At 37.8% G+C, this 24,992-nt stretch overlaps 1 protein-coding gene across 2 annotated transcripts in view; it reads left to right on the top strand.

Annotated features, from left to right (window-relative positions):
* SYT1 (synaptotagmin 1) overlaps positions 1 to 24,992 on the top strand; it is a 580,172-nt gene that overhangs the window by 423,466 nt on the left and 131,714 nt on the right. For both annotated transcript variants that reach the window (XM_065934135.1, XM_065934136.1), the window contains 3 exons: positions 2,010 to 2,132; positions 6,091 to 6,258; positions 9,376 to 9,543. In XM_065934135.1, the coding sequence (XP_065790207.1) occupies positions 2,010 to 2,132; positions 6,091 to 6,258; positions 9,376 to 9,543 (459 nt within the window). The remainder of the gene's footprint in view (positions 1 to 2,009; positions 2,133 to 6,090; positions 6,259 to 9,375; positions 9,544 to 24,992) is intronic.

Raw genomic sequence — 24,992 nt, forward strand, 5'->3', positions numbered from 1 at the left:
GATTAATTTTTAAATAATTATGTTGGTCTCCTTGGGCTATTGGTAAATCAACATTTTACTATTCAAGGAGACAGCCAAGTATAAACTTCCAAATAAAATGGGGTATGGCTAACCAGTTCTGAAAGGTTTCTGCACAGATGTAATAATGGCCATTTTCCAAAGTCATTGTGGGCTCCTGAAATTTTTCAGGAAGCACAAAATGGGAAGCATCTCTGATTACAGTTCAGCTCTCTGTTTATGCAATCTTCCCACCCAAATGAGTTCTAGTAAGCTGATGCCAAGTCTGATTTTTAGGATCAGATTAGAGTTAGATAAGTAGAGCCAAATTGCACAGTCTTGTCAGTTCGGAGACTGAGGCTGCCGTTTTGAGGCATCTCTGCAGATCTCTGTATAAATGGATAAGTGAAGAGAAGCCTTTCTCTGAGCAGAGAAAAAAGACTGTGTATTCTGAGTGGGAAGGGGGAGCTTGGGGGTAGACCTATAGTCTAGTGACTCTGAAGCCTTTCTGAAGCCTGGTTATACCTCTTGCATTTGAGTTCTACAAGAGTTCTCAGATTTAATTTGATCACTGATAAGAGTTTGGCTTTTTTTTTTTTTTAACTTTGTCAGAGATATTAAGCAGCCCACCACTCATATGTCTCATCTGCAACTTCATTAGATTCTTCAGTAACACACACATACCACACACACACACACACACACGGCAATGAAAATGCTATAACCGAAACCTAGGAGAGAATACTTGCTGTATATAACAGCAGAAAGTGTGGGTCTCTACAGATATCGAAATGGAGACAACAGAGCAGAAAAATTAGCAAAGGATGTACTATACAGTCAATCCCCAGAGAAAAAATACACATGGTTCATGGAAAGATTTTTAAAGTTTTCAACCTCAATAGTGTTCAGGAAAATGTAACACTGTATCATCTTTCACTTTGCCTAATAACTACTCACAGATTTCTAATTATCTTTTCTAATTCTTTAAAGCACACCCCTAGAAACAGAACTTCTAGTATTTGTAATCTTTACAGCCTATGACTTTTTGAGTAAATTTTTTATACTTATTGGGAAAATACATTATATATTTTTTTAATAAAGGGAACATATGAATGAATTTTATGAAATTATGAGCTTTCTAGTATTTCCATTTACATCACACTGAAGTTTTAGGTTATAAGGAACATTCAACTGCTCCAAACTGAGTTTTGAGACTTTTATGCCATGATTTTTGCTTGTTACCACAAAATTAATTTTTATACAAAGTTCAGTTTGACAAAATTGCAAACATAATTCTTTTTACGTTTGGCATCAAACAGACCCATAAAATCAATTTAATTCAGCCTAGCTTTCTGTGGAGCTGTTATAAAATAAAACAGTAAACTTAAACTGGAACTGGAGTAGATTTTTCTCTAAACATGCATTTGCTGGTGGCATGTTTCTTTTCTCCTCTTTTTCCATAACCATTGTAAATGTATACGCAAAACACAGGAAATTACGGTTTTCTGAGAGTCTCTCAGTCAGCTATCTTTTTCATAGGAAGCAAGGCAAGAAAAGGCCACGCATTTCATATAAATTACTCCACTGCATGTAACAAGGGTGTTTTACATGGCGCTTAGCGTAGATCTCTTTAAACTACATGAATGTGAAAACTGGCCTGGTTAATAGCATGTTTATCACACCTCAGAAAGAAGCGATTTTATCAGACTCAAATATAATACCAAGTTGACATTCTCTTTGCAACAACTCTACATTTTTTGCTTGCAATATTCTGAGGGGCTTTTTCCATTGCTTCCATGTTGCTTGCTGATTGGGGGGAAAATTCCTTGCACAAATGGAATTTTTAAAAATATGTAAGCAGCAGATGTGAATGTGTGTCAGACAAATGGAGATTCCCAGCATCTCAGTGCTTGCTTCTAACAGCTTGGAAGTATTAACCACAGGCCCAGTGTCATTTTGGTTAGATGAAAATTCACTTGAATTCACATATAATCCCTTTCCTTTGCTTATAGGCCCTGAAGGATGATGACGCTGAAACCGGATTGACTGATGGTGAAGAGAAAGAAGAACCCAAAGAGGAGGAGAAACTGGGAAAACTTCAGTACTCACTGGATTATGATTTCCAGAATAACCAGGTCTGAGGGGGGAAATATCTTGTAATTCCATTACATTTTCTGAAATACCAGCCAGAAATTGAAACAAGATACTTCTTAAAACATTTCATTTGCTACAAGGGGCGAATGCAATTATCGAAGCTATTGATGAAATAATTTCTAAGTACAGATGGTCCCCCACTTGCTAATTTAACTTCTGGTAATTAGAATCCACAGTGTTCAGCCGATTACATCTACTATGGCACTTTGAGCAGGCAGGCAGAATACAAATTACCTTGAAGCCATCGGTCTGATTCTGAGAGTTCCTAGGCATAGATCCCTCAGCCTGAGCTACAACCATCTTCTTTGGAATTCATGGCTTTAGCTCCGAATAGGGCAAGGAGCCTTCAAGCTAGACCATCAATTAAGCCAAAGTTTTGAAAAAAAAAAATTTAACTGCTTGATAAGGAATCAAGGATTTAAAAATCGGCTTTCCATGAGTTTCATTTCCTTCTATGATACTGGGTAAAACTCCTAGCACAAATGAGTTAACAGTTCTAGAAAAGTAGAAAGACCAGCTGATTGACTTCTAGTGCCTTTGCATGCATTCGGAAAAGTAACCACGAAATAAAAGTGAAGTCGCTCAGTCGTGTCCGACTCTTTGCCACCCCATGGACTGTAGCCTACCAGGTTCCTCCGTCCATGGGATTTTTTTAGCCAAGAGTGCTGGAGTGGGGTGCCATTGCCTTCTCCAGGAGATCCTCCTGACCCAGGGATTAAACCCAGATCTCCCACATTGTAGGCTGACGCTTTACCATCTGAGCCACCATAAAAGTTGTGTCAAAAACAGACCTCCCGAAAAGTCATGAAGTGCCACCAAGATGAATGATAATATTAGCTAGTTTTTCTTAACTCCCTGTTTTCATGGCACCCCAAAGATAAATGCTTAAAAAGAAAAATCTCTTTACCTAAAAAGACCTTCTAGGATCCATGACTTTGATGATGATATCCCTTTACCTTCTGAACTGTTCAAGAAATCTAAAAACTAGATAAGAATTAGCAGAGTTAGAGATCAGGATCTTAAGAATCTTTAAGACACAGTTCTTTTTCAACTAGGGTAGCTTTAAATCTCTCCAGTTTGTTTTAAATCTCTGGTTTGATCAGTTCACTGATCTTTCAGGGTGGGAAAGAACTTGATAGATGTAAATACAGTTACTACCTAACTGTAGCATGTATTAATTACACCCAATTTGATGAGAAGTAAATGATAAATAAATCAAACACCAGAAATCAGTTTTGGTAACTAAGGTCCAAAGTCAGTAATTCTGTGAGAGCTAAGCAATGCAAAAATTCTGAGTTTTATTTAGTTCAGATAACATCTTTACTTTTTGAAGTATCCAGAGGATTCCTCACAAATAATGTATTGATATGCATGGTCATATATAAATAATTGCATTTAATTAGCTTCATTACAGTCCTAGCTCATTATTGTATCCTACTTTCCAGAAAGCTGCATGTTGGTTACAGAGACAGCCTTGTAAGTATGGATTTATACAGAATTATAGGTATACTATTTCTACTTAAGTAAATAGGGCGTTTGAGGTTATTTTTATCACTTATACCATGATTTGATTATCAAGGGTTGATTAAGAGCAAAACTGCCTATTATTTATAAATTCTAGGGAAGGTCAAGGTCAGCAAATGTTATCTTAACACATAATATCTTTTGCAGAAATATAGACAGCTTCCCTTGTGACTCAGCTGGTAAAGAATCCGCCTGCAATGCAGGAGACCTGGATTCAATCCCTGGGTTGGGAAGATCCCCTGGAGAAGGAACAGCTACCCACTCCAGTATTCTGGCCTAGAGAATTCCATGGACTGTATAGTCCATAGGGTCGCAAAGAGTCAGACACAACTGAGCGACTTTCACTCACTCACTCTCACTCAGACTGCCTTTATATATGTATCCAACATTTTTCTACTAATTAATTCTACTTTCACATTTTTCAATAGAAATCTAGGGGCATCTCATCCTGCTTAGTTATAATTTTGAACTTCCTACACTGGTTTTGAGTACTATAAGTATCATTTTATAAAGTAGTATTTTTAAGAATATAGCACTGAAAAAAAAAGAATATAGAATTGATTTTTTTTACTCAAACATGATGCAAATGTATTTATTCTTCCCTTTCTAGCAAATGCATTTTAGGAGGTATATCATTCTGAGCATCTATAATATTCTACCTGATAAAATTTAATATTCTGCATTTATTTTTGTGAATGTTCTCAGCTAATCTGATTTATAAAATGATTCCTGTGAGTCATGGAGTATAAAGTCTGAGGATTTTTGTAGATAAAGCTGTAATCAAATATACACACTTGCTTACCAAAACTAAAAGACAATCCTTAAAGTCCCTTAAGAAGCTTTCACGGTGGAGAAAAATGTGATTTTTATCTCTCAAGCAGAAGCCAGAGGGGAGTTGGAAGAAGTAATTCCACCTCTTATCAACAAAATGCCCACAAACCTTTCAAGTATAGATGATCAAGTTTAAAAGACTTTAGGCTATATCTCTATTTCTTTCCCTGCCCCAAAGAAAAAGTATTGCCAAAAGAGAGAAGGAGAGAATATAATCTTGCTTATTCACATTGCTAACCAAAAGCAAATTCCAAATACCAAACTGGCAAACCAAGAGACAAACTCTTTGCTTTACTAATCATGTCTTTATAAGCTTATGTCTATTTTAGCCATTCTTTGACCATCTATCTACGTTTTGTATACTTACAATCCAGCATTATTATTACTACTGTTGTATGAAGAAGTCACAAAGATACTGAAACATTAAAATGGAAATAAAAATCTTTAAGGGTATTGGTCTAGATTAAACATTGAGCCAACAGGCGAAAGTGCACTTATGCACATAACGGATCAATATTGTAGAAAGTTGCTGTGACTTTTTTTTTAAGAGGTGAATTGCTTTTCCACCCTATTGGTTGAAAAGGGTACAGTCTCAAAATTTCAGACCCCATTTTAAGATGTGAACAACTATAAATTCTGCATTCTCTGAATAGTATATGCCTTGAATAACAATAAGAGTCTACTTTTGTTTCCCATATGAATCTAAACCAGTCTGTTGACACAGCATGACTGATGGCAGAGCATCAGAACAGTCCACTCACACCTTCTGTTTCCTTTGCAAAAACATGAACAATGCCAGTCAACACTCACATTCATAATAATAGGAATGTATCACTGAGAAAAATCAGATGTGAAGAAATGCAGAGATTTCTGCTGTATTTAAATAAAATCAGACAATCACTTAGCATTAAAAGCCATAACTGTAATCTCACCTTCTTTTAGGTGAAGCTGAAATTATTTTTCTTTGACCCTATGTCCTGTATTTAAATACAGAACTTAATATATAATAATTATTTTACTCTAAATTAAAACAAGAAGTAGCTAGCACACAAGTAAAGGTCAAATATGATAGAAACTTGAAGATCTTATTTCTATGTCAAAAAACTACCCATTTCTAAGAAATTTCTATTTAGCTGGTCTGAAGCTTTGGTTCAAAATAAAATTTTCCTGCTTTATGATTACAGGCTTGTGATTGTTTAACAACTTATTTCCACTTACAAATCACACTCTGGTAAAAAAATAATAATAATAATAATACACAAGGGCTTTTAGCAACTGGGAAGTTATTTGATTGCAACCCTTTTGCAAATATGAATTCCATATTTAAATGTAATCAGCAACCTTTTAAAAGCCTCTTTTGTGTTTAAAACCAGGCTTCCTAGAGCCTGCGTCTGTCATAATTGGGTTTCTGAAGTCTGGGTATATCATTTCATTTGCCTTCTGTGTTCAGCTTCTTAAGAGAATAGAAGTGTATCAAAAGCAAAGAAGAAAAGAGCAATCATAATATGCAGCCTTGTGAACAAATCAGTCTTTTCCAACATGTTCACCAGTGCCGGTGGGGCTGTCCTCCGCCTCTCATTTCAGCTGCTGGTAGGAATCATCCAGGCTGCCGAGCTGCCCGCCTTGGACATGGGAGGCACCTCTGATCCCTATGTGAAGGTGTTTCTGCTGCCCGATAAAAAGAAGAAATTTGAGACAAAAGTCCATCGAAAGACCCTTAATCCTGTCTTCAACGAGCAATTTACTTTCAAGGTATTTTTTGTGTGTGTATTTACTATTGAACTTTTTCTCTGTTGTTTTAGATAACAGACCAGTCTCATCCTGACACATACAGCTACATGCACATGACCACTTTCAGAGACTCACAAGTGATTGATTCTACTCAGAATATTTATAATTCTTATTTTCAGTGTAATGAGGACTCTTATTATGCATTTAACTTTGATCCAAATAGGATTCAGCTCAGCTATTTCAGAATAGAATGTGGACTGGCATAGAACAAGGATGTCATTCGTGTCCAAAAAGTGAGTTCAGCTTCCAGTCTGTCCATGGACCTGAACGTTTCCCCCCCTCTAAAATAAAGCCAAAAGATTATAGACTTTTCCCAGGTTTCCAAGTTTTGAAAACCAATCACAACCACAGAATAAAGTAAGCTATCCAACATTATTTCAAATGATACAAATAGGTATTACTCTCATTGCAAAATTCTTTGTGTACAAGGCCAATTTGCGTATTTGAAAACATTCTAAAAAGAATAGGAGCCTATAATTTTTTTTCCATCTCTAGCATTTTTCCTTTCCTCTTGGCTCTTCCCTGGTGTTCTTCACCTTGTTGAGACACCTCAATTAACAAACGATAACAAAGAGGGATTCTGGCCCCAGAATAACTCAACAGGAAAAGGTCCCTGGAGGGCTTCAGGCATCTCCATATGTACAAGCTCTGTAGTTCTCAACCTGAAGTCATGCATAAAAACAGTCTCTTGGTTGGTATCTTTAACATGTGAAATTTTTTAATGCGTTCCTTAAAACAATACATGTCTGTGAATATGCCAGCAGGCAGATTCAGAATCACTCATCTACCAGCCAGCCTCAGCGACTGCACACGCTGCATGTCAGCAAACATCCTGGTCTGAAATAAATGGATGAAACTTCAGGTGTGAGTCATTCTCATGAACCTTGCTTCTAGTTTTCTAAAAGAGTACTGACTTTCTATTCACTCCAAAATTTGAGTTTGTAAGACAAGAAAAATCCCTCATGTATTGTCAGCAATCCTAGTTAAAAATCTACACTTTTCTGAACCAAGACAGTTAATGTAGAGTAGCTCTAGAAACATTCTGAAACTACTCAGTTTAAGAAAAACTAGTCATTGGGATCAATATGCCACAGAACATACAATGAAAACAAAACAAAACAAAAATACTGCAAAAGGTAATCACAATCATTCTATTTGACTCTCTGTGGATCTTAATTTAGGTCAGTAATTTCTAGCCACCATTTAGTCAGCACATTCTTAAATTATTGGAAATATTGTGGGGCTTCGTTTTGAGTATCTATATGCTATTTCTTTTTTAAAATGTGCACTGCTATTAATTTCTAGCAATGTCTATAACTTCAAGAATTATAATCATTGGAGATTTTGAAATTGCCTATAAAATTTAATCAGGTTCCATTTCATTTTAGGAGAGTTGAGCACATCATAAATCAAGCCAAAGTATAATATATTTTCATACATTTAAAAAATGCACCACTGTTTCTAGATAACTAGCCAATTTCTCCTTTTAGACCTTGTAGATTATGCATCTCAAATGGAAGCAAAATAGTTTAAAGGGGGTTGGCTTTAAAATTGAGTTCAAATCCACTGAAAATGAACTTGACATGCCCCAGATGAAATGCTCCTTTTCTCCACAACAAATGCCCACTTGAAAGAGCTACTTATCATTCAAACAATAAGTATTTATTAAGTACCTGCTGTGTGCCAGCACTGTGCTAAATGCTTTACATGTATTCATTTGGCCTCAACCAGCTCCTGTGAAATAGACACTATCATCATCATTCAAGGTTTATTTACTTGTCCCAGGCCCTTCAGCAGGAAAAGGGGAAAACCCAGGCCTGGACCTGTCTGACATCCAACTCAGGTTTTTGACTAATGTCATTTCGTACAATCACCAACAAATCTAGACAGACTTCAGAAATAAGATGCAATTTTCAAGAGTTCATCTCTACTCTAAAATTAATTTCTTTCTTTACAGTCATCTCTTTGCAAGGGTTTACTTTCTCATTCTAAAGTGGAAAATGTGTTGTGCCTGGTTTTTAATCATAGTATTTTAACCCAATTCCTAATAGATGACAAATGGTAGAAAACAAAAGCTCTTTGGAAAAAAACAAAATTTCTTGTATATATACGGTCAAAAAATTCTTCCTTCTCCTTTCCTTCTTAATATACAGAATTAATTGAGAAATGTTTGCTGGAGCATAAGACAACTATTTAGACTGATAAAATAATAACAAGTGTCTGAAAATTGATGAAACCTTCAATACAAGTCTAAACAATTTCTTAATTAGGCATTTCTTCCCAGTTACTGAAGTGTAGCTTACTTGGAATTGCCCTGCTTTCTCTGAATATTAAAAATGTCACTAATAAACATCCCAGCCCATAGCATCTGTCCCAGATATTTTTGAACAGCTGGAGAATTCATCAGTTTTTGGCCTTTTGCCTCTGCTCATCCTAAAGAGTGTCATTCCTAAGAATGAACCTCAGGATCTAGATTATAATGGATCTGATATTCAAAACATCAATTTTCTAGTCAGCTCCTGTCAATCAGTAAATTATTTTAAGGAATAGGGAAGGCACCTTGTGAATTTCATTCCTATGCTTACTCCTAGCATGTCTTCTCATTAAGCCTTGCTTCATTAAACTGTGGTGTCCAAATGGCCTCAAAGAGTTAATAGAACTTTTGAAACAACTCCCCCTGAGTAAGTTGTCCCCTGACAATATAACTTAACAATAACAACAAAACATCCTGCAAGAAAAATTCCTTATATAGTCAAGTGCAATCAGTTTGGTTTATTCCTGTGTTACTCTTGAAGTATTTCTAGCATGACTAATAGCAAGAGTCATTATTAATAACACTAACAGCTTCTAGAACTTTGGGAGAAAGTGATAAATCACTATGGTAAGCCCTCACTTTCACCCAAGTAATTTAAGCCCCAAGTAGTTAGTCAAATGATTCAATTTAAGGGGGGAAAAAGCGCTGCTTTTCTCCCTGTTCTGTTTATCCAACATAAATATTAAAATTAAACACTATGAAAAAGTAGCATATTTTAAGCATTGTTTGTCACTAGATATTTTATCCTGGTCTTTTTTATTTAGGTGCCATATTCGGAATTGGGTGGCAAAACTCTGGTGATGGCTGTCTATGATTTTGATCGCTTCTCTAAGCATGACATCATTGGGGAATTTAAAGTCCCCATGAACACGGTGGATTTCGGTCACGTAACTGAGGAGTGGCGTGATCTGCAAAGCGCAGAGAAGGAAGAGGTAAGAAAAACATTAGCATTTCTAATATGACAAGCTGGACTCGCCAGTTGCTCCTCTCAAACCAAGCTACTGAGAGATGCTGGGCTGATGTGAGTAATGTGGGCCTCCAGCTGCTGACAGCTGGCGAAACAGGGTCATGGGATTGTATAACCTCGTTAGGAAGTACGCAGGTCTACTGAGTCTTATTTGAAGGAAAATAGAGATTTGTGCAGGCCTTGGATCATTCCCTGGAGCCAGACATACATACACATGCACACGCACTTCTTTAAAAAGACAGTGAAAAAGTCATCTTATCCATTCTATTTTTATACAAAGATTTTGTTTTCTACATAGCTTATGTACCTATTAAATAGAAATGAAATGGCACTTTTTCATTATTTCTGCATATCACAGACAGGTCATTGTTTCTGCTAAAAATTTCAGAGCACAGTGGGTAAAACATCAAATAAAATTCACAAAGGTAGATAGATATTAAATCCATTTTTTAAATGACTCACATTTTTATAGTATTCTTCACATTGTTTTTCCCCGGTTTTAATAGGTTAGCCCAGGATTTTTCTGTGATTTAAAAATGGGAAATTCAATATCCTTAGTGAATTTAAACTTCTCTATGATTATGCTATGTCCGTCTAACACTAGCGTTTTTCTCTGCTAGTATCTCAACAGGCCAATACCAGGAAAGCAAACAACTCTTAGCTTCCCTTAATTGTTAAAGCAACTCCTTTCCCAATCATTTTTTTGTTCCTAACATAATCTATAATTACCCGAGGGATTTAAACTGCATTTGTCATTTAGGATCCCTAGACCCCATGGATTTTGTAAGGTTTGGTCACTTTGGGGCCACCAGGGAAATCAGAAAGAAAGCCAAGCTTTCAGAGAAACTCAGCCAAGACCATAACCTGGGAATCCTTTCAATCTAAGGTTTTCTGTGACCATTATTATTACTCAGTGAAGCTTTAGAACAGTTTGTTTACTACTATCCTGAAACTGAATTTGATTAGTGCTCCAAAATTATTTCTTGGTTGTATAAAATAAGTCAAAATTGAGTTAAGTTCTGCTTTTTCTTTGAAAGGAAATATACATAACTTACCTAAATAAGTTAGTCAAAATTAGACTGCTGGACACTGAAATACATTGAGCCCCCCTGTGGCTAGAACCACCCAAGGATAACATTGAGTTTTTAAGTTTTATAACTTTTATAAGTTATTCTTCCAGATGAGTAGACCAATATCTATTTTAATATCCAATATATGTGTGAAAAACATTTACTCACTTGATCATAATATTTCTAATCATTTAACAAAGTAGTGAGCTGTTTCATTGAATTTTTATCTTTTATTGACTTATTTGACTTCGTGTAAATTCCTTGTTCAATTCAGTCGCTCAGTTGTGTCCGACTCTTTGCAACCCCATAGACTGCAGCAAGCCAGGCCTCCCTGTCCATCACCAACTCCCGGAGTTTACTCAAACTCATGTCCATTGAGTTGGTAATGCCATCCAACCATCTCATCCTCTGTCATCCCCTTCTCTTCCTGTCCTCAATCTTTCCCAGCATCAGACTTTTCTCCAATGAGTCAGGTCTTCACATCAGGTGGCCAAAGTATTGGAGTTTCAGCTTCAGCTTCCAGTCCTTCAGTCCTTCCAATGAATATTCAGGACTGGTTTTCTTTAGGATGGACTGGTTGGATCTCCTTGCAGTCCAAGGGACCCTCAAGAGTCTTCTTCCAACACCATAGTTCAAAAGCATCAATTCTTCGGTGCTCAGCTTTCTTTATAGTCCAACTCTCACATCCATACATGACTACTGGAAAAACCATAGCTTTGACTAGACAGACCTTTGTTGGCAAAGTAATGTCTGCTTTTTAATATGCTGTGTAGGTTGGTCATAACTTTTCTTCCAAGGAGCAAGGGTCTTTTAATTTCATGGCTGCAGTCAACATTTGCAGTGATTTTGGAACCCAAGAAAATAAAATCTGTCACTGTTCCCACTTTTTCCCCAGTGATTTGCCATGAAGTGAAGGAACCAGATGCCATGATCTTAGTTGTCTGAATGTTGAGCTTTAAGCCAACTTTTCCACTCTCCTCTTTCACTTTCATCAAGAGGCTCTTTAGTTCTTCTTCCCTTTCTGCCATAAGGGTGGTATCATCTGCATATCTGAGGTTATTGACATTTCTCCCGGCAGTCTTGATTCCAGCTTGTGCTTCAACCAGCCCAGCATTTCTCATGATGTACCCTGCATATAACTTAAATAAGCAGGGTGACAATATACAGCCTTGACATACTCCTTTTCTTATTTGGAATCAGTCTGTTGTTCCATGTTCAGTTCTAACTGTTGTTTCCTGACCTGCATACAGATTTCTCAAGAGGCAGGTCAGATGGTCTGGTATTCCCATCTCTTGAAGAATTTTCCAGAGTTTGTTGTGGTCCATACAATTAAAGGCTTTGGCATAGTCAATAAAGCAGAAGTAGATATTTTTCTGGAACTCTCTTGCTTTTTTAATGATCCAGCAGATGTTGGCAAGTTGACATCTGGTTCCTCTGCCTTTTCTTAATCCAGCTTGAACATCTGGAAGTTCATGGTTCACATACGGTTCATGTAAATTCCTTGTGGCCGGGGCTAAAATGGGACCATTAGTATTCATTAGCTGATAGGTTTTTGTGAATTGATTATTGGTTGGCTTACTGGCGAGTCCCAGAGGTGACCCACTTGCTCTTCACAAGTCACCTGTCCAGAGTGCACGGCTCATGTCTCTTCCCTCTACCTGCTCATGTCAAGTGATATAGGATTCCAAGACCATACCCCACAGGTCTCTGAAAAATTGGTAAATATTTTTGTGTGAATTTGGAAATATAAGCCATTGAACCATTATCTTTTCTTAAATTCTTTGAATATGGGCAGAGTTTGAGACTTGACACTAAGCTAACAGGTTTGACTCTTAAAATTTCCAACTTTAGGTAGACTGCCCGAAAAGAATCACATTTTTATTCTCACCCTTGACTTTCCTATTCTCTATTTCTTTCATAACTTTTTCCCTCCATGACTTCTCTCCCTGTAGAAGATGGTTTTGTCATTCAATGTATTCAAAATGACTCATTATGCAGATATTTATTATGTAATGCTGTATTCATGGGACTATGCCAAGTGTTTAAAAAAAACAAAAAAAATGTGAAAAGGGTAGACACCATTCCTGCTTTCATGGAGTTCAATGTTGTCTCATTTTCCTCTCTCATTTTAATCTTTGCCTTACTTATTGCTAGCTAGACTGATTTCTGTAAAAGTCTTGCTTTAAGATCAAACACACATAGGTTTCAATCCTCATCAATACATTTACTAACTCCGAGTCCTTAGACAAGTCACTTATGCTCTCTAAACTTCAGTATTTTTTTTTTAATCTAGAAAGTGGTCTAACATTATCTTGTAGAATAAGTAGGATAGAGTATAAAGTGGCTAACATGGGGCCTGCTATTTGATGTGTTCAATAAGCAAGCGATCTCCCATTTTTTCTTCCTACCCTATCTTTTTGGTGCCCTTTCTTTCTTAAGCTTTCATCTCCCTATTTGTTCCCCACTCTTTCCTCTGTATGTATTTCTCTATTATTTTTCTCACTACCACTGTATTTATTGAATGTCTCTGGAGGTTTTTAATGGGAAATTATTCTACAACTGTATTTTTAAACACTGGAGTCTTTCCTCTTTGGGAATAATGATTTTTGGTTTTCAGTTGAGTGACTGTTTCCTTTTATCATGATATAGGAAACCTTATAAAGCAGATGTCTAGTTTACAGAGCATCTCTGGATGACTAGATTCAGATATAAACTTTCTCTTAATAAATGAAATAAGATTCCAATTACATTTTATGTCTAAAGAATTACTTATTGATATGTGCTCTCTTTTCATGTTACTGTTCATTATTTAGAGAAAAGTATAGTAGGATGAATAAATGGAAGTCTTAGATTAACTTTAGTTCTCATGGTTTCAAACAAATTTTTTGCATTTTACATGAGCAATTTTGTTTAAGATTTTTTGTTTTGCTTTCCTCTTAAGTATTAAATCTTGTTTTTTAATGTCACAATGAGTGAAAGACACCAAAGAGAGATAGAAAAAGGAATTCAAGAAACAGATCTGGAATCTATTGAATAGAAACTGAACTGCTATTCATAATAGTCTGTTCAAGGAGAGACTTGGATTTAAATAGGTTAATTACAACCCACTAGGATCTAGCCCTGAGATAGAAGGGGGTAGGCTTTGTTGTTGAAAGTAAAAGTCATAAGATGATGAAGAAATTATGTAAGTTAAAGAATTACGTGTTCATTATGTAAGCTAAAAAATTAATGTGTTATTTTAGTGGGCAATTAAATGTGTAAGCAATTTGGGGGGGGAAATGGAAAGGAGCCTCATCTGAAAGTTACTGAGCATATGTTTGAAACACAGGGGGTGTTGCAAAGGTGAATTATGCCAGAAGAGCCTCAACATGCACACAACTCCCATTGATAAGATTCTAGCCCCTGGAGAAAACCTCTCTGCTGAAGTTTCCATTCCGACCTGATTGCTGCTGCTGCTAAGTCACTTCAGTCGTGTCTGACTCTGTGTGATCCCATAGACAGCAGCCCACCAGGCTTTCCCGTCCCTGGGATTCTCCAGGCAAAAACACTAGAGTGGGTTGCCATTTCCTTCTCCAATGTATGAAAGTGAAAAGTGAAAGTGAAGTCGCTCAGTCGTGTCCGACTCTTAGCGACCCCATGGACTGCAGCCCACCAGGCTCCTCTGTCCATGGGATTTTCCAGGCAAGAGTACTGGAGTGGGGTGCCATTGCCTTCTCCTTCCGACCTGATTAACATTTCTCTAATTAATATGATCCAAGTCCCCTTACTCGTAGTTTAGGTTCACTTGCCTTTTTTTTTTTTTTGACTGATCACCCACTCTCCCACCTCCCACAGAGGAAAAGGGAATCTGACCTTGCAAGACAGTTAAGCCTTTCCCTTCTTTTTGTCTCTTTAAAACAGAAATCCTTTGAGTTTCAGGAGACACTTACACATAAAACCGTTGTCTTAATTTTCCCCCTTCTCAAGTTAAGGCCTCAAAAATCATCCTTTATAATCAGTCTATACAGTTCTTCCATTTGCAAAAGGTTTCTAACATGTATAGCCACCGACTGTCTGATGAATTTGAAAGTTTTTTCATTCTAATCATTCAAGAAATATTTATTTATGCCACCCACAAGTCAAACCTGAAGCCAACCTTACAACATTTGGAATAATCCATTCATTTAGCATTTTCACTTAATTACTTCAAATGTTATGATCAATAGCTTATGATTCAATTTTCTTTTTTTAATAAATTTTATTTATGATCATTGTAAAAACTGAATCAGTCCTGTACCCCAGCATCAGGTACATCTTCAAGGCCTTTAGACTCTTTATTTTAGCATTTATTCCAGTTTTTTATCCCTTCCACTGCATGTGTGGAAGTCAGACTTCAGTCATGTCTGACTCTTTGTGACCCTTGGGCCATAGCCCACCAGGCTCCCTTCATGGGATTCTCCAGGAAAGAATACCGGAGGGGATCCTCCTCCAGGGCATCTGCCCTTCCCAGGGATCGAACCAGAGCCTGGCATCAGCAGGCAGGTTCTTTACCACCAGTGCCACCTGGGAAGCCCATGCCTTCCGCTACTGCTTTTTAACCCTTAAAAACGGCATAAGATACCACCAGAATGCAACTGGATCCCTTTGTTTTTGAAAGAGACTATCTCATAACTTGACCAGTACAATTTTGTCTCCATTAGAGAATGTTCATCACCTCTGCTTTGTGTAGAATTCATTAAAGAGTGATTTTTAAATGAGATTCTGTAATCTAGTACAAATGGAAAAAAAATTGATTGCTGAATTAAAACAAGTTGGGACATAATTTAATTAGTACCCAAGCAGAGGGAAAGAGAAACTACTTTAATGTCTTAATAGAAAATCAATTTTGCAAGAAAATTTCACATTTTTAAGCCTAATTAGAAAAACATTTACTTCACAAAAAAGCATTTCAAGATTACAGATTCAATCAAAATGTCAAACTTTGTTTAAGCTTATACAAATTACTTGATATTCCTTTGAAATAGGTTCAGCATTATTCCTTAAGCACCTCTTTTGCCTAAGGATCATGAACTGATGCTGTTTCTAAGTATACTTTGCAGTCAGATAGTAACTTATGCCCTCCAAGAATGCCTGCACAACACATCAATGCCCTGAACAGAAGTTCTTATAGAAGATTAATTGTTGGAACTTTAATATGAAAGCCAGGAATAATCTTCCTTGTCACTCACAATCTATCACAGAAATGCCACAAAGATACTCATTTTGACTCATAACATTCCAGGAAGGTGTACTTATTTGTATATGTTTACTTATTGATTGTCTGTCTTTCCCCATTGGATTGTAAGCAACCATGTCTGTCATTCCCAACTGTGAAACTAAGTTTGATCACAGAGGCAAGCACACAGTAGGTGTAAATTTCAAATGAATGAATGAGGCAGAGCAGTTTATTATACCATGAGAGATATTTCAGAACTCTCGTTTTAAAGTCCATGTTGTAATAATTATCTTATTTTACAAATGAAGTCTAAAGTATTCTGAAAACCTGTCAACAAAATATCCTAGTACCAAACAATGAGAATGATTTAGTATCCTTTTGCTTTTTGGGTCATTTTCTATCAAAGGTAGGCAGTATAGAAACTTAGCAAAATCATTCTTATTGTTTTTGTTGATGGCCATGAAAATAATGGCTTTCTCTCACTAATTTTGGGGGGGAATGGAGGTAAAGTCTTATTCAGGATCTCTTTTCTCTCTATAACTTTTTTTTCCTATAACCTTTTTATCCAGTTTCCATGATGCATGGAGAGCTTGTGGCTTAGCTTAATTTAACTTTTATTCAAGGCTAAGATTTAGTTAAAGCTCTGATTTAAGTCTCTGCTGGCAACATGGAAATTTACCCAGAGGGAATTGGGAAGGAATCAGTTCCAAGGAGAAGTCCAAGAATATGAACAAAATCTATGTTTAGAGTATCTAGACTATTTGTTTCTAGTCAAATTTATAACTTAATATGATATAAAACAATTCAATATTATTATATTTAGACCATATTTTAGTGTACTTAGTATCTCTATGTCCACTTGTGGTACATACAACATAATACTTTCCCTTTAAACTAACATAGAGGTAGAGTTGCATTTGATTTTTTGAAATGTCTTTGGCCATAGCTATGGTTTACTTGTATCTGAGTTTTCAGTCAGAATTGTAATCACCAATTATAACTGTATTGCTGTGCATAATAATTATTGTGAAGCTTCATGATGTGGTTTCTAAAATCATCATAGGAAAGAGCAAATAACTTGAAATATCCCTCTAGTGTGTAGGACTGTAATTTGATTGCCTTTCTAGTTAAAAAGACTTTTCAGGCACAAAATGTATGAAACTAAATTCTCACTTCACTGAGATTCCAAATGAAAATCTGATATCATTTGTCAACAGAAATAAAAATGTGAGAACTATGAGTTTCAATTTTATTGGGGGATTTACTGAGGACTATAGCCCCAGAGACAGCCTCTCAGAGAGCTCTGAGGAACTCTGGGGTGGAGACTTAAGGGGAGAGGTTAGTATATATGTGATTTTGGTGAAAGGGGTCTGTGCCATTAGATATATCTCTGTGGAAGGTTGCTACTAACCTCAAGGGACAAATATCTTGTTGTTTTTCAGGCACTAAGTCATGTCCAACTCTTCGCAACCCCATGGACTGCATCATCCAGGCTTCCCTGTCCTTCACTATCTCCCTGATTGCTCAAATTCAGGTCCCTTGAGTCAGTGATGCCATCCAGCCATCTCATTCTCTGTCACCCACTTCTCCTGCCCTCAGTCTTTCCCAGCATCGGGTCTTTTCCAATGAATTGGCTCTTCAAATCAGGTGGCCAAAGTACTGGAGCCTCAACTTCAATAGCAGTCCTTCCAATGAATATTCAGGGTTGATTTCCTTTAGGATGGACTGGTTTGATCTCCTTGCAGTCCAAGGGACTCTCAAGAGTCTTTTCCAGCAGCACAGTTCAAAAGCATCAGCTCTTCTGCACTCAGCCTTCTTTCTGGTCCAGATATCTTCATTCATGGTTTTAATGCTTTAAGTATGGGAAGATGTAAGAATTTGGGTTCATAAGATTTTCTGAAAATATGCTGTGAAGGCCTTGTTCTGCAGGTTCTCCAGAGCATACAGTGCCTCATTCCTGATCTCCCACCTGCGTTCCTTGCAGGGGGTGTTAAAGGTCAGCAATTACAGAAGCTAATGCCTCAGTCCTTGTAGAACAGATGGCAAGAGACATATGTTAATTGGAACTTTCTTTAAAATTGTGAATTCCCCGGAAAATATAAATTTAGACTCTAAAGAATTAAGTGGAGGAAGAGACCCTGGACATTTTGAAAAATGACCTTCTATGGTTTCCCCGTTGTTACCCCTTAACCTTCTGCATCACCCTCCCCTCAACAGTTGTCGAGCCAGAGGATTGGAGTCCCAGCCCAGCTTCCAAGTTTCCAAGAGTCATCTTATTAAAAGCTTACCTATCTTCTCTACCTAAGTTATAAACATCAATATTAATAAAAGCTACTATTTACTGAGAATCTACTGTATGTCCACAAATAATATTCTTACAGCATTCTTCAAAACTGGCATATTAAATCTGGTTACAAAATGAAGGAAAAACAAAATTGAAGCCTAGGAAAGTCTAAGTAGTTTGTTCAAAGGCATACAACCAATGCCAGAGCTAAAATTCAAACACGGGCCTGAAGCCTACACTCTTTCTACTTCACCATACCTTTTTCTTTAAACAGTCTCTCTCAGTGTAGCTATAAATTCAATTTAAATGCAAAAAAAAAAAAAAAAACACACACACACAAACAAAAAAATTAAAACCAAACTGATATAAATTAGTTTTCCTAAGCTTTGTCTTGTTGATTTTGGAATTTTAACATTTGGTCAATTTTCTTTCACAACATTTGACTGATTAAAATCTACACATATATGTTCTCTCTCAAATATTATAATACACTGCAAAGGTAACACAGCAAAAGAAAAAAAACAGTAAATAACTATGGCATTTTTGTTTCTTCTTCATTATATTTTCAAATACTTAGCATGAATTCTTACCCAGGATACAAAGCCCTAAAGTTCAAAGGTACTCATTAATACAAAGATGCTATTACTCACTCATGAGTGCTGATGAATTTAATGAAGTCAGAGGAATTTTTCTTTCCATTTAAAAAATTCTTCACTAAACAGCATATAAATTCCCATTCATTTATTCACAATTATATCATCTGTGAAATTATCACTGTAAAGTACATAAAATGGAAGATTAAGATTCACGTATGAGAAATGGTCAAGAATAATAGTAAAATTTCATAACGCAAATGAACAAAAAGAGCTTCACAGAGTGCCAAATTCAAAGCATAAATTCAAACGGACCATGTGCTTTAGGCACAAAGAAAGGCGTGGCCAGAGAGGATCTGTGGAAGAGTTGAAAAGAGTGAGCTGGTCCTTAAAACTGAGTAGCATCTGAGTAGGCAGAAAGAAACGAAGAATGCCTTCTGGAAGGTAGGAGATGACTAAGAGCCGATTGACAGAGTCGAGACCGCCAGTGACAGGTCCAGGTGGAATGGAGTGAAAGCCTGAACAGGTATTCTGAGAAATAAGATCGAACGTAGCAGCTCAGGGTCAGTTTGTCCCTTACAATGTCAGACTGATCAACCTAAACCTCAGGACACCAAGTAAAGCTTGTAAAACTCGTTCTTTCCCAGGATAAGAACTGGAATATGGAAGCCAGACCCATCTCAATGCCAAGGCACGCTACTAAATGCCTTTTCCACATTGCCTCAGGTAATGCTTGGTGAGGTCCTGTGGGGTAATTCTTCCTATCCCTATTTCACATATTAGGAAATGTAATGGTCCAGTGCCTCCGAGAATAAGCACCAGAATAGACCCAGTTTCGACTCCCAAACCCATTTTCTCTCTACTCCACCACACTGCTACTAGTTGACTAACACTCAGTGAGTCCCAGGATATTACCAATCTTATCTTCTTATTTCCAGTGCCTGGCACTGTGCCTGAAACATGTAAAGTGCTTAGATAAGTATTTTCAAGTGAACTGGTGGACAAATTAAAATAAAAATTTTATTTCACAAACATGCATCATGATTCATGCCACCTTCAAGGAAGTCATCTTTGAAGGACATGCAATTATTCCATTGTACTGTCTCTATGGCACCCCTATATATTTTGAATTCTAGCCCCCCTCTCCAAAAGTCTCTCAGTATACGATACAGTCTTCTCTCTGTCCTCTGGCCTGTCTTTAAAAGGTAACTTTGATTGAAATGGCAACCCACTCCAGTACTCTTGCCTGGAAAATCCCATGGACAGAGGAGCGTGGTAGGCTACAGTCCATGGGGTCTCAAAGAGTCGGACACAACTGAGCAATTTCACTTTCACTTTTGATTGAAATGGTCATCAGCTGTTTCCAAGTACAGCTTATAAGGTGACGATCCAATTGAGTAAAACAGTTATAGTTACTGTGGTTAAGTAATGGAAGTGGATATCCTTGTGAGATTTCTATTCTGACTCTGACCAAATGTCTTGAGCCACTAATATCATTATTGTTGTTGCTGTTCAGTCACCTAGTTGTGTCCAACTCTTTGCGACCCCATGGACTGCAACACACCAGGCCTCTGTCCCTCACCATCTCCTTAAGTTTGCCCAAGTTCATGTCCATTATAACATCATTATATACTCCCTCACTATGGGAAAAATCATCAAGAGATAGGAGTCCTGGATACATTTAGTGCCAGGGAAATCTGTTTCAATAGAAACTAGTGTAGGTGTTAGTGACTTTTTGTTTAGTTTTTTTTTTTTTTTTTTTTTTAAGAATAAAGAGTGAGAGTTTTCAGTAGAATTTTAAATAAAACCAAGTGGTTCAGAAGTATGGATTTCATGAATATAGATGGGAGGAGCAGAAAGTGAGGAGTGGGAGTTGAAACATGAACATTAGAAAAAAAGAATGAGAAAAATGATACAGACAAGCTCCATCTTGCCTATCTCTGATTGTTTTATTATTGAAACAGCAGAGGACTTTGAGTGGGATGACAGTGTCATCAATGCAAGAGAATGTCTTGTTCTGTCCTGTCTTCCAATTCCAATTGGATCTTTTACAGTATCACCTTTTCTAGTGAGTTCATCACATGCTTTGGAACAATTTTTTTTTTATTATCTTGTTTGTGACATCTTCAAATTAAATGTTTTCACCTTCTGTTTTACTCCTCCCTTGCTTTCAGCAGGCCAAATGTTTATATTGTGAAATCTTTAATCCATTACAATCTGTTACTCTGCAATTAGATGAAATGTCAGCAGTTTAGCTGTCCCGTTTGTACTACAGAATACGGGAGAAGAATGAGGACTTGCTGATAAACAAGAACAAAATAATTAAAGGATGAGCAGGGAGCATGCAGACACACACGCAAATCCCCTTACTTTACATGTGGCTAAAGGTTCTTTCCAATTATGAACAAGAGGAGGCCTTAAATACTGCAAATTACTTTTATTCCTTCATTCTTTCATTTATTCAACATATATTTATTAAGTGTCTTTTGTGAGCCAGGGACAGTACAAGCTTCTAGAAAAACAATGCTGAAGATAAACAGACCCATTAGGCATAGTAGATTGTAATTGAATGATGAGACTGCACCCCAGGTAGATAAAAGCTCTAGCCCTGGATGCCCCAATGTGTATCCACCCATGACTCCACTAACTCTTGGTGCGTCCTTAGGCTTGTTACTTAATCCTTCTATAAAATGGGATTGATATGACCCACCTCCGTGAGCTGTGATACACCCTAAAGATAACTCATGGAAAGGGACCTCCCTCGTGGTCCAGTGATTAAGACTCTGTGCTTCCAATGCACGGACACAGATCTGATCCCTAGTCAGGGAACTAAGATCCCACATGCTGAGTGGTGTGGCCAAAAATAATAATAATAATAAATCATATAAAGCACCTAATCAATACTGGGCAGCTAATAAACTCTCAATAAATACTAGGGTTTTTTTAATTATGGTAAACACTGATTAGAGCCCTTATCTCCTTGCCACTGAAAAAGCACTGCTCTGGCCACTAGACATCTATCCTTTCTTTTAGGAGGAGACTGAGGCAGCCTAACAGTTCAGAGAACATTGTCATACAGTTTTGATCAAAGACAAGCTATCCAAGGTTACCCCCATGTGGGAGACCTCAGATGTGAGGAGAGATCACAAAGGCCAATCCAAGACAAGGCTTAGCACGTGTGAGCAGAATGTGGCACAAACAGTAAGCAGCCCCAGCGGCGACACACGTGTGTATGCTCTGACACCACAAAACAGAACCCAACGTTCAGGATCTACTAAAAATCAAAAAGACTGCGGTAACAAGGGTCAGCAAAGATGTGTTGAAACTGAAACCCTCACACATCTTGGAGGGGTTTAGCCACTTGGGGAAACAGTTTAACAGAGTCTCAAAATATTCAATAGAGAGGATTCATATGACCTAGCAATTCTATTCCTAGGTATATACCTGCCCTGCAAAGTAGAGACACATTTCCACACAAAAAAATAATTGTACAAGAGGGTCCGTAGCCGTACCTTCACAAATGCTGGAAAGTGGAAAGAGCTCAAATTTCTTTCCACTGGTGAATAATTAGACAATATATGCTACAGTCATACAATAGAATATTATTCAGCCATAAAAGGGAATGCAGTACTGATCCGTGCTACAACATGGATAAGCCAGAATAGGCAAATTCACACAGACAGAAAGCAGATTAACGGTTGCCTAAGGCTCAGAGTTGCAGGTAGAGAGCAGAAAAGGAGGAATTAAGAATGACAGCTAATGGGTAGGAGTTTCTTTGTGGGGTGATGAAAATATTTTTAAATTAATGGTGATGGTTACACGACTCTGAATGTACTAAAATCCATTCAGTTGTGTACTTCAAAAAGATAAATTTTCTAGTGTATGAATTCTACCTCAATAAAGCTTCTCTTAAAAAAAAAAAAGTGTTTTGGGTACTGAAACCCTATGCATGGAAGCATGGTATTCTAGGTTAACCTGGGGCCCCATTTGAAACAGAACTGAGGTATGCTGGGAATTTTCTCCCAATACTATTTCCAAAGCTAAGGGATGCTGCTGCTGCTGCTAAGTCGCTTCAGTCGTGTCTGACTCTGTGCAACCCCACAGATGGCAGCCCACCAGGCTCCGCCATCCCTAGGATTCTCCAGGCAAGAACACTGGAGTGGGTTGCCATTTCCTTCTCCAATGCATGAAAGTGAAAAGTGAAAGTGAAGTCGCTCAGTCGTGTCCGACTCTTTGCGACCCCATGGACTGTAGCCCACCAGGCTCCTCCGTCTATGGGATTCTCCGGGCAAGAGGACTGGAGTGGGGTGCCACTGCCTTCTCCTAGTTAAGGGATATTTCCTCAAAATTTTCCAGTCTCCCTTTAAACCAGAACATTCTTCTCCAAGATCCTGCCTTTCAGTCAAGGTCAATGCTAAGATGCCTTCGGATAGATGAAGCCAGACTAAGTCCACGTGGCTAGCCAGTGAGACCTCAGGACTCAGACACTTGTTTTTCTGATTCCAAAGCCATTTTCCACTAATCTGCTCTCCTGTAGGGTAAGAAGCTTTAAGCTTCCTTCTCCTGACACAGGAACCGTGTTCTAAGTATGAGGACTACCCAGTCCCTCTTGCGGTCTGTCTTCCTATGCTTGCTTCTCAGAGATCCCTCCAGTCTTTTCTGTGCTCTTTTCTGGGACTTTTGTGGCAACATCATGCCTTTTGAAAGTGAGGTAGAACTTGACATACAATGAAATGCAGATATTAAGTATACAGTTTAATGTGTCTTCACAACTGTACATACCAGGATAAGCACCTCTCCAGTCAAGTTGCAGAACATTTTTTACCATCTAAAAGTCCCCGAGGTACCTTGGTGCCTATACGGGAAAGTACTGTTATACTTACTATATGGCATTCAATAGTGTTTCCCCTCATCTTCACCAGGTGTCCTAATAACGCTCAGCATCACTTTGATCTTTAATGCCACAGTATATTTCTCTGCTGTACCACATGATTGGCACCTTGTTACACACATCCCTGTTCTCTAAGTGTCAGCCGCATAGTGCTGTTACTTAAAAAGATGCCTTACTTACCCATTTTTGTTGTCTCTGGGAATATAAGCTCCTTATAAGTAAGGAACGTATCAACTACTTATGCACATCACAGTAGTTAGCTCTTCAGTTCAGTTCAGTCCCTCAGTCATGTCCAACTCTTTGGGACCCCATGAATCGCAGCACGCCAGGCCTCACTGTCCATCACCAACTCCCGGAGTTTACTCAAACCCATGTCCATCGAGTCAGTGATGCCATCCAGCCATCTCATCCTCTGTCATTCCCTTCTCCTACTGCCCCCAATCCCTCCCAGCATCAGGGTCTTTTCCGGTGAGTCAACTCTTCCCGTGAGGTGGCCAAAGTACTGGAGTTTCAGCTTCAGTGTCAGTCCTTCCAATGAACACCCGGGACTGATCTCTTTTAGGATGGACTGGTTGGATCTCCTTGCAGTCCAAGGAACTCTCAGGAATCTTCTCTAACACCACAGTTCAATAGCATCAATTTTTTGGCGCTCAGCTTTCTTCACAGTCCAAGTCTTACATCCATACACGACCACTGGAAAAACCATAGCCTTGACTAGATGGACCTTTGTTGGCAAAGTAATGTCTCTGCTTTTTAATATGCTATCTAGGTTGGTCATAACTTTCCTTCCAAGGAGTAAGCATCTTTTAATTTCATGGCTGCAATCACTATCCGCAGTGATTTTGGAGCCCAGAAAAATAAAGTCTGACAGTTTCCACTGTCTCCCCATCTATTTCCCATGAGGTGATGGGACCAGATGCCATGATCTTAGTTTTCTGAATGTTGAGCTTTAAGCCAACTTTTTCACTCTCCTCTTTCACTTTCATCAAGAGGCTTTTTAGTTCCTCTTCACTTTCTGCCATAAGGGTGGTGTCATCTGCATATCTGAGGTTATTGACATTTCTCCCATCAATCTTGATTCCAGCTTGTGCTTCTTCCAGCCCAGCGTTTCTCATGATGTACTCTGCATATAAGTTAAATAAGCAGGGTGACAATATACAGCCTTAACGTACTCCTTTTCCTATTTGGAACCAGTCTGTTGTTCCACGTCCAGTTCTAACTGTTGCTTCCTGACCTGCGTACAGGTTTCTCAAGAGGCAGGTCAGGTGGTCTGGTATTCCCATCTCTTTCAGAATTTTCCACAGTTTATTGTGATCCACACAGTCAAAGGCTTTGGCATAGTCAATAAAGCAGAAATAGATGTTTTTCTGGAACTGTCTTGC

The sequence above is a fragment of the Muntiacus reevesi genome, chromosome 4, assembly GCF_963930625.1.
Source record: "Muntiacus reevesi chromosome 4, mMunRee1.1, whole genome shotgun sequence".
NCBI lineage: Eukaryota > Metazoa > Chordata > Mammalia > Artiodactyla > Cervidae > Muntiacus > Muntiacus reevesi.